Below are 10,788 nucleotides of genomic sequence, written 5' to 3'. Positions count from 1 at the left end.
GGGCTTACGTGTCCCAGCGCCTGTGGACAGCAGTGGGTGTGGGTGGTGCTGAGCCTGGCTCAGGATCTGGCCCCGTGTTTGCAGCACAGGACACTGCAGTATCTTTAATCATGCTGACTTGTTGCCTGCCTGGTTTTTGGCCGGTGTAGCTATGCCAGTGGGGGTGAAATTGGTTTTTTTTTGGTTTTTTGTTTTTTGTTTTTTTTTTTAATGCGATGCTGAGTGGAGGGCAGATGCAAGTGGATGCAGCTGCCTGGCTCCCACCTCTGCGGGACTAATGCGTGCTGATGCAGGCACTGTCACACTTGTGCGATGGCATTCGCGCTGGTCACTTGAGTATTGTACTAGTGTAAGAGTAGGGAATTTTTTTCTGCAGAGGCCTTTTTTACAAAAGGCAAACTCCGGCATGCTTTTAGCGTGGCATCTAGGGCTTGAGGGCTTTCTACCTTCTTGAGGACCAGCTGGGATTTGGCAGGGACTATTGTAGCATCCTCAAATCAGAGGGAACACGCCTGCTGGGATTAATGTGGACCTTAACGCTGCGTCCCTGCCCGGTTGGTGTGCTGAAAAGACTTGGACCTTGCTTTACTGCATGTGGCAGTTAAAAGAGAATGGGTGGTGTTGCAAAAAATTAAAAAAAAAAAACCAAAATGGTGGGATTTTATTTTTATTTAAAAATAAAACTTTCAAAGGCATGGAGTAAGTGTTACGTTCCCCTGAGGTTTGTTGGGCTGGGTGACAGGGTGCTTCCCGGGCTGCTGGCGGTGGTTTGGGGGCTGTGCACCGACTGCCTCCACCCCCCAGGCAGGGGACCTTCCTACCTAAAGAAACTCCCCATGCAGCAGGCATGGGGAGAAAAGTGGCAGTCATGTGGAGAAACATGTCACCACATCCCGTGTTTCCGTGGAAGACCGTGGCAATTATTCAGAGGTTCCTGTGAAAGCTGCTTGAAGTTGGCTGGTTCCAGAGAAGACGAGGGTGGTTTGAGCCCCAGCGACCTGCTGCTTTGCTGGGAGGAGCGGTGGCCGGCTCTGCAATGAGCTCCCCCATTATCTTTAAAATCTGGTTCTGCGAAGCCGGGAGGTGCTAACCCCGCCGCCCTGACTGAGCACCAAATCGGGCAATTAAAAATTTGCCTCCCTGCCTTCGCGCTTAATGTAATTGGAGGCATTTTTCACAGTTTGCTCCTTTTTAAGAGACATCAAACAAGCGCTCACCTCCCTTGTATTTTGTTTGCATGCCTCCCGAGCATTTCGGTGAGCTCGGGGCAGCCCCCTCCTGTTGGCCTCCGTAAACCCGAGGGATGTCTTAGTCACTCAGGTTGCGGTTTTGAATATCCTGGTGCAGGATTTTGACGTCCTCTTAAGCTGATGGGTTATGTGCCTGGTGTCTTTTTCATGCAACCTTTGCCTCCCCAGCACTGTAATTTCGTGGTGGTTTTCCATCGCTGTAAGCCAGCGCTTTTCCCCGAAGAAACGGTTTTGCTCCGCAAACCGAGGCACTGATGCTTTCCTCCTGGCTTCGGCTGTAGGGTAAGCTGGGTCCCTGCCGCGGCGCGGGAGGCGGCTGCGGGCAGGACTTGCCTGGCAGGCGCTGCTACCATCATCCTGTGCCTGGGCTCTGCAAGGGCTGGCAGAGGGGAGGCTGTAAGGGGCTCCTGTGCCTGCTTGTCTTCCAGGTTAGCAGAAGCCCTGCTTGTTTCAACAGACGGGTTTGGGTTTGCGAAGGGGAGATGGGGATTTGGGGCTGAGGTGGTATGTTACAGGGGCCATGATGTTCTCGGCAGCACATCGTTGGGTGCAACGTCAGCACAGGTGAAATGATGCTCTGGGTGGCTGCTGGGTGGACAAATTATTAAAAGAACACTAAAGTTGCAAACGGAGGAGTAGAAGAGCTTGTTGTTCTGCAGGCTTCCCTGACAATCTTAATTTGTCCTCCCCGTTACTTGCTGAAAGCATCAGGACACTGTCTTTGCTTTACATGACCCTCCGTTCAGCGCCCAGGATGGCCTCCATCTCGTGCCGAGCAGGTCGCTGGCTATTCTATTTCATCCTTGTCACTTGGTGGGTGGTCTCAGGCTCTACCTGCTGTCCAAACTGCGACTCCTGCAGTTATTCGTGGCTCTTTTAGGGCACTTGTTGCTGTTGGCCCGGAGCGCTCCACACGTTGCCAGTAAGGTCCTTCCAGCTCAGCCCTTTCCTTTTCAGGAGCATGGGCAAAGTGTGTTACCTGACCTGGAGCTCCCCAGGACCCCACTCCACTCGCTTGCTCGGTTCAAAGTAATTTCCCCTAGGCAAGCACCAAAATGAGATTTTTATTAATTTTTTTTTTTACTTGGACACTTTTTCAGAGTTAACAAAAAGCGAATCGCTGGCACAGAGCAGTCTTGCCAGATGTATCAACTGCGCCAAAGATGCTCAAAGAAAAGGTTCCCAGAATCTTTCTGAATGTTGCAGAAAGGCATATTTTCCTGTAAACTTGTTCTTGGAAGCAGCAGAGTAGTTTTGGCTGAAATTTACTATTTAGAAAAGAAAAAAAGCCTAAAAATGCCTGAAGCAAATATTCAGCATGGAAAACTTCAGTCCAGACAGTTAATGTTTTAACAAACTTAGGGTCAACTGGAAATCCAGCGATGCAGAATAGGCAATGTTGGGCAATTCTTAATGAGAGGTGGAGCAGTTAGCTCCTCTTTGTAATGAGTAGGTGGGTAGGTGAGAATTCATCACTCCTGCGAAGTCAGTAGGGAATGTGTGCGTTCAATGCAATTATTATCCACTAATGGGGAAACGCAAGAAGGTAATGAAAGGCACAACATCCATTTGCCGTTATAATGCCATAGGCTTCCGTGGGAGTTTGCCTGAGAAAGGTTTTCTGGATTTGACCCGTTATTCTAGGCTACCTCCGAGTCCATAAGCAGTGTTTGCTGCCGATTCTGTAATACCCTGCGATCTTGAGGTCCGGAGGCAGCATCTGTTAAGGATAACACTGTGGAACGGCTTTTTTTGAGCGCAAGCAAGTTTTGCAAGACCAGATACTAGGCTTTGGTTAGTGCATTTAACTGTAACACTCGCTGGCGAGGTTTTACCACCCTCGTAAATCTGCTGGTGGGGGTGGGGAGGGAGGGTCAGCATTTGGTACTGGTTTTGCAATTAAATTGCTTCAAGCTGTTGAAACATTGGGGAAGTTTTTTGACCTACTTTCATGCAAGCTTAGAAATTGTTGGGATGTTTTCTGCCCTGGCTGCGTGGAATTCAGCTGGATTACAGGGGAAAGGAATTTCGTAGGCCTTCTCATAAAGTCACAGATTTACTTAAAAAAATCTAAGTAGAAAAATCAGCTTTGTCTTCAGACAGCTTCTTGGTCTCCAGCTTTATGAATTCCCATGAGAGCACGTACTGGGCTGCATCCAGTGAAAGCGATCCCTGTTTTGCTCGTCCCCCCTACCTGCACGTGCTATGGAGCGCAGGGACAGAGGAAGGAGGTGGGTGATGCCTTGTCCCACACGTGGCACCCCTCGGGCGCACTGGTTAACCTTGCACAGGAACGCCCGTGTGCTCCTGGCTGGTGAAACGCATCATAGGTGCTCCCCGGAGTCACCCTGCGTACGCCAACGTGCACATCTACACCCTGCTTCAGCAGCCCTTGGAGAGGCTGCGGGGACGCAGCCCAGCCAAGAGCCAGCAGTGTTTAAGAATTAAAATCCTGTTTGAAGGGTTGGGCTGCTGAAAGAGCCATTAACGCAGCAGATGGTCACGAACAAAAGAATTGCAATAACTCGATGTACTTTTCGCTGTTCAGGCTCTCTGACTTCATACTTGCGCATCTCCCTGGGGACACGAGAGGTTAGTTTTCAGCCTCTTTGACTCCCCCCCCCCCCCCCCCCATCAGTGCTGTCCTGTTGGGGCTGCTGATATGCCAGAATGTGTTGGACACTTTTCCAATTAAAAAAAAAAAAATCCTTTGGCCTGTATTTGGCCCAATTAAGACTTTTATACACCTGTGTTTGCCTTAAAACTTGATGGATGGAGGTGTGAGGTGTTCGCTCTCCTGCTTGGTTTTCATCCCGGGGTGTGTGGGAAAGCCCCGGGGCTCTGCATCCGCTGGGGTGTGCGATGCTGCTCAGCTGTGGGTTCCTGGACAGAGAGGCTGAACTGTCTCTGCCGTGTAGCACAGCCTCACGTGGACGGGGTTTTGGGAATGTTGTTAGTTGGTGGAGTTCAGCGGTGTTCGCTGGCTCTGTGCTGCCCTGAGAGGCTCGGGTGGTGGAGGCATCCTCGCAGGCAGGCCACCCCGCCTGTCTTAACCGCAAGCCCACCCTTTGTTCATGGCTTTTTTTAGGGGGGGAATTAATTTGAGCACAATTTGAGCAGCCCCAGTCCATCCTGCCTGCTTTGGCAATCTTCTCCAGCCCATGAGGACATGAGATGTGCGAGTGGGTAGGAATTGGAGATAACACCTCTTACTCCCTGCCGGTGCTGCAGCAGCAAATGCTGCTGCCGGCTGATAATTACAAAGTGAACAGACTGTGGAAGAGGTGACGTCAGCATCCCCGAATCTCTGTCCTGGGCTTGGGGGAACATCGCTGATGATCTGGTTTAGAAAGACAGAGAGAGACCAGGACTTACTGAAGATGATAGATGATATATAGGGCAAACACCATGATGCCATGCTAGAGATCCTGAGGGTCATCCCAAGCAAGTGGCTCTGTTTGCTTGGTACGTGCTTGTGCCGCACAGGCACTGACTGGAGGTGTGGAGGCTTTGAAGCTCCACCAGCGTAGTCTTGAAGGGGCAGCCGGTGCGGTCAGGGGATCAGAAAAGTCAAAATGCATTTTGCAGTGAGAGTTAGGTGCAGATGGAGCAGAGCTACTGCTCTGCTGGCTCCTGAGAGTGGGAAGCAGCTGAGAAAAATTACCCTTCACAGTGGCTGGGCTGCATCCAGCTGTAGGCGCTGGGCTGACACGTAGCCTTCTCCATCCCACCAACTCCCGCGAGCTCCCTGGGAGCATTGCGAGGTGGGTCGGTAATACAAAATAAGGAGGCGGTGATGGTCTGGTGCACGTTCCAGCATGTCCTGGGACCAGGGTTGGGGTTCCCACTGTTTCTCTTGTGGACCCGGATGCCAGCGTGTCTGAAGGCAGGGACGTCGAATTTACCCGGAGGCTTACTTGCTCTTCAAGGCATCGACGGGCAGTTGGCTTATCCTTTTCCTTTCCCCTCTTTCTCTCACATCTTTTAAGCCACAGCCTAATAGCCTGTAGCAGGCTTACTCCGTTAACATCATCTATGTTAGGAATAAAAACGTGTAGAAGCAGCCCACCCCCAAAGCCTGGCCTTGCTCTTTGATAGACTCCTCGGTGATAATTTGTTTTCTTCAGTGCCAGCATCCCCTCTTGCTGCACGAAGGTTTATGCAGCCTCTGCCCCCTGCTCGCCCACCCTTGTTATCATACAAATCACATAATAATAAGGCCAGGGATAAACAGGAACTACAGTAGCTGTTAGCCGTGTATAAAAACAAATCACATGGAAACAGTATAATTACTGAGAAAATATCAACTTGAGTAATGCAGTAATTGTTTTCTTCCCTCCAGCAGATTTATTCCAGCTCTCCCAGCTCATGCTGGGTTTCAAAGTCTGTGACTTCACGTTAATAAGAAGAATTTCACGTTTCACACTGCACTTGTTCAGAGCCTGGAACAGGCTTCTGCTATCTGAAGCGGAGGAATATATTTTGATCAGCTTCTTGAGAGTGCTAGGAAACAGAGCACTAGTTAAAATATCTCTATCCATTAGATTCCACCCCAGGCTCTGGGTGGACTCTTGGTCTTTGCAAACCTCTTTTCAACCCATTTTTGTGATTTAGAAGAAGGGCGTCTTCGTGCCTTGCATAAATCCGCGAGCTCTGCTTTTTGGACTTCACCGTTGCATGGGCAAGATTTTTTTTTGCCTTCAGTTTTGGTTTTTCCTTCCTCTTGCTGCTTGTCATTTCCTTTATTTAGAGAGGTGCTTGTGAAATGACAGTGACCACTTATTTGAGGTCCAGGGACATTGCTGCTCTCTATTGCTATAATCATCTCCTAATACCAGATGATGATGGTTTTTGTGCTGTGACTTGCAGCTGTTTCCCTTACTCAGCTTTGCTGCTACTTTACTTCAGATTCTGCAAGGTAAAAAGATAGAAATGTATCAGAACCCAGGTTTCCAAAGGGTTTTGTACCAAGTAGGAGTTTAAAGATGCTCTGTCTTGCATATTGGCAGACGTGAGATAGTATCTTTTGTTTCACATGCACAGAGAGAAGTCTTTCTCTCCTGCACTTTTGGCAGGTAGCTTGCTTTCCTGTAGAAAAACCTGCCCACCTACAAGCCACTGCCACTTCCCCTTCCCATGCCTTAATCTGAACGATGTTTTATGAATACCTCCTTTATCTTTTGCTTCTTGTGGTTGTCCTGCTCCTCTTGGCTTGAAAAAACCCAAACCCACAAAAAAACCAAAACAAAAAACTCCACCCAGTCGTGGAGAACACAAAGCCTTCCTGCTGCAGGAGGCTGGCCAATTTTGGTGTCTAATGCTGGGGAAGTAAAACAAGACAGGATCTGCTCCTCGGGATTCTCCAGAAACCTTTGATGTTCTTCTAGTTTCTCTTCTGAATGGATGCTGGAAACAACCAGCTTAGCTTTCCGGTGCCTCTGTGCTGTTAGGGCTGGATGAGCCCCACACGGGACAGTGAGCAAGGAGTTTCAGATTGCTCCTTTGCTTTCTGTCCCTTGATGGCAGCAGCGGGAAGGGCATTGATGCCTCCAGGCTGCACCTAGCAGTGGTTCCTCCCTGGCTGGCTTGATGTCTCCTTCAGCTAGAACAGGGTTTAGCAGGGTAGAGGAGGAAGAAGGTGCCAGTGAAGGATGCTGGTGTCCTGGGCCATGGCCACTTTGTTGGGAAACATCCTCTTTTGCCTCCCCTTGTTCCAGCTTTGCTGTGGATGATGTTGCCCATCCCTTAGGGAGGGGAATAGGGCAGAGCTCATCTCAGCACAGCCCTACCAGGCAGGGACTGCCTTTGAAGCCAGGTCCCCTGTGGCTGTGCCAGGCTGTACGTGCAGCCTCCCCAGGAGGGACTTCACCGTGCTTCATCCCCACCAGCAGCAGGCTGGAGGCCGCCCTGCGTGGTTCTGCTTCCCCATAAGCAGATGCTAGTGAGATGCTGAGCGGTGCCAAGGTGGCATCTGCGCGCTCGCCACATTTGACTGTGAGCTGCAAGATGGCCGGCAAATAACCCAGGGCCATCATCCGTGTGCCTTGCTAGTCAGAGGAGCGCAGATGGGTCCACGCCATCTCAGCGCCACTGAGCTCCATCGTATCACCCTTGCCCCTGCAGGAGGACCAGCCCGGGAAGAGGGTCAGTGGGTAGCCCTGGCTGCTCGCCAGTCGCCCTGAGTCAGCGCGGAGGGGAGGATGCTCAGCCCCAGTTGGTGCAGAACAATGTCGGCTTTGTCCGTGGGCGCCGGGCTGCTGTAATGAAGGTAGCAAAGTTGTGTGACCTTCTTCAGTTGTTCGCCTCCCCCCTTCCCTCCCCTCCCCAGCAGCTGCAGCGTGCTGGCTGCCCAGCCTGGCAGCGGTTTACAGTTACAAACCAAGCCACAGCTCCTCTTCCTGCTCCCTCCAGGAAAAGAAATCCATCCACTCACTAAGCAAATGAATAGACAAACTTTTAATTAAGGTGTTGGGTAGCTGCCAGAGAGGAGCGTCCTGGGTCAGGGTAGGCTATTGGTGTGCCGTGATCGCCATCTGCGCGGTTGATGGCTATTAAACAGCTACTTCATCCCAGGTATGTTCATCAGTGGGGGTTGACCTCATCCAGGCATGCAACTTGTGTTTGCAGGAGATGGGCTCCTTCATTTGGAGCAGGAGAGGTGAAGGGTGCTGTGCAGGTGAGGCATTGTGGTTCTGGAATGATCCTGGGATACCAGCTCGTTGGGCTCAGCAAAGTCATTGCATTGCTGGAGAAGGAGCTGAGTGTTTTGATGTGTTTTCCCTCTGCCCCCAGCTCATGGTCATTAGAGCTGCTTCCTGTGATGGCCATGGAGGTTATGCTGATCTGTCCGGTCTCTGATTTGAAGGGTCTTGTTGAGCTGAGAGCTTCTTTACCTGGGAGTTAAAAAGCTGGTTTTCATCAGTTCGGTCTATGTTTATCTCAGCTGACCTCGCCTATCCCCATATTCTCCATTTTTGGATGGATGTGTTTGACATCCAACACTCAGAGCTCCCTCCAGAATTTAACAAGAGATGGAGGAGGACCTCTATGAAGGAGGTGGGGGTCCTCTCTCCTCCCAGGGGCTGCCCTCATATCCCCTTCTTGTTTGGCATAGTTAACGCTGCTCTTCTCTTCAGCATGGCCATGGCTGTGTTGGAGGAGGACGCGTCCGTCACTACCTTGTTTCTGTGGAGAAGATGTAGCCTTGAGCTGGCTGCTGAGATGTGAAGTGATGGTGCTGATGGGAGCTCCTGAATATGGATGCGTTTATTGATCCTGCAGGAATGTGGGTAGCACTGAAGGTGGTGGGAGTCTCCGAGGCTTTGGCAGGAGGAAGAGCTGCTGTCACATCCACAGGAGGCTGACCTGGTGCTCTCTGGAGATACTGGGGGTTGCGGAGCCCTGCGGTGATGTGATCTGGCAGCCGGTACTGCTTAGTCTAGCAGGTTTTTTGAGGGGCGTGTGTGTCTCAGAGGGCTGGGAATGGGCCAGGGCGCTGTGGCAGCTGGCATGGGAGGTTGAGAGGAGGATCCAAAATCTCTTGGGAAGGAGCTGACCTGGTTCTTTTGTGCTCCCCAGGATCGTGGCCTGCCTGGCAAACTGGAGCCCGTGTCACCTGTGAGCCCTGCTCACCCCGACGCCGAGCTGGACCTGCTGCCGGCCCGGCTGTCGAAGGAGGAGCTCATTCAGAACATGGACCGCGTGGACCGCGAGATCACCATGGTGGAACAGCAGATCTCCAAACTGAAGAAGAAGCAGGTAAGAGGCTGTGGTCTGGAGGGGAGCACGTGTACTTGCTTCTGTGTGCTGCCTTACATCCCGTCCTTGCCCATGCACGTCCACAGAGGGGAAGTGGCAGTGCCAGTGCCACCAGGATGGTCTGTGTCTGTGCTCCCTGTCATGATATGGGCGGTTGCTGCTGTGCCAGCAGTCTGGAGCTGGTAGTTGCAAGACAAGGGAGCTTTGGAAACCTGGCTTGTGGGCTCTTTTGCATGTCAGAGTACCTTAAAGGGAGAAAAATCTGACCTTGGTGACTTGCCCATGGTCATGCAAGCAAGTGGCAGAGCTGGAAACGCAGCCTGAGTTGTCCGTACAGCCCAGTGCTAGCACAAGGTCTTTTCTTTTTCCTTTCCAGCAATTGCTTCTCCCCAGTGCTGTTGCCGCCACTCTTACAGTACTGGGCTGTTGAAAACATTGCCGCGATGTCCTAATGGCCCTTCCTGTGCATCCAGCCCCCTTCTGCGGGGCTTTGCAGCGCTGCAGCCGTGAGCAGCGTCTGGTCCAACTCCGGTCAGGGCTGTGCCTGAGCCAGGGATTTGAAACTGATCTTCTCGGTTAGTGCTTTACCCTGTACAAGAGCACTCCCCAGCAGAAGGATCGCCCGCTTGATGTTGCCATGTATGCAATTACCATAAACCCATTAAGAGATTAATATAACAAAACCTTGGGGGACGTCTGTGAAAAAACCCACAGACTTAAAGGATTTCACTTCCTAAAGCAAATCACTTCTCTCTGCCTCTCTCTTACTCGTTGTTTTATTCCCTTTGCTTGGGGCCAGTTTCTAAACTCCCTGACAGCTGCTAATTCCGAACTGCCTGAGAGGAGCGACCTCTCCCGAGAGCAGGAATTAGAGAATGGAGCAAAACCTCTACTTGGGCTGTGGGATGGGGCCAGTGCTCCTCGAGGATGAGCATGCAGTTGACCTTCCTCCCCATCAGATCTGTATTTTCCCATACCAGACACTATCCCTTTCTTTCCTGCAAGGCCAAGCAGGATGTTTTGGTTTTGTTTTCAAACAATATGGTTTAATTAATGAGAAGGACCTTTTTTTTTTTGTTGCTTTTTATCTGCAGAGGTATCGGAGTGCTTAGGGAGAGGGAGCCAGCAAGGGATAGAAGCAGCTGTGCTGGGGGTGTGAGGAAGCAGCTCTGTGTGCTGGCTCACAGGGGCCAAAGGAAGACCTGGAGCAATGGAAACCACAGAGATTCCTCTTGTTGGGTTTGGTGGGAGCTGGGTGAAGCCAGCCCTTCCCCTCTCCCTCCTTAGGAAGCTCAGACAAAATGTCGGTGTCCTCTCACAGCTGGCAGTCTGGCTGCTGGTCCATGTTTTTAACTCGCATTTGAGGAAGGAGATGCAAAACGTGGTCATTTCCCACTCTGGAGAGGGGCTTCCAGAACGGGATGCGTGCCCAGCACAGTGGTGAAGGTCCCGCTCATGGCAGCCAGGAGGACTGACAACTGCCGATCCACTGCCTGACTTTTTTTCAGAGATGCTGAGGAGCTGCTGTTGAAGCTGACGGGAGCAGCATATGCTCCTTGACATTAAAATCAAGCTGTCCTTCTGTAAGGAAATGGGGTTTTTTATTGTTGGCTGCTTGGCTGCTTTATTTCTTCCCTCTGAACAAATGTAACAATTCTTCCTCTCCACAAAAATGCTCTGCTGAGTGGGGAAGAAGGTGAAAGTGGCTGTTGGCTGTAAAAACATCCCCTCCCCTTCTTTTTTTTTAATTTTTTTTTTTTTTTTTTTTGGGCACATAGTG

At 51.1% G+C, this 10,788-nt stretch overlaps 1 protein-coding gene across 1 annotated transcript in view; it reads left to right on the top strand.

Moving 5' to 3' along the window:
* The window catches only part of NCOR2 (nuclear receptor corepressor 2), a gene marked incomplete at its 3' end in the record, with an annotated part of 186,193 nt that overhangs the window by 41,398 nt on the left and 134,007 nt on the right, over positions 1–10,788 (top strand). Inside the window, exon 4 of the mRNA XM_009320956.1 lies at positions 8,829–9,008. Coding sequence (XP_009319231.1) covers positions 8,829–9,008 — 180 coding nt within the window. The remainder of the gene's footprint in view (positions 1–8,828; positions 9,009–10,788) is intronic.

Source organism: Pygoscelis adeliae, unplaced genomic scaffold (genome assembly GCF_000699105.1).
Source record: "Pygoscelis adeliae isolate BGI_AS28 unplaced genomic scaffold, ASM69910v1 Scaffold353, whole genome shotgun sequence".
Classification (NCBI taxonomy): domain Eukaryota; kingdom Metazoa; phylum Chordata; class Aves; order Sphenisciformes; family Spheniscidae; genus Pygoscelis; species Pygoscelis adeliae.
Note: the sequence above shows the minus strand (reverse complement) of the source record. Positions and strands in the feature narration are given on the sequence as shown.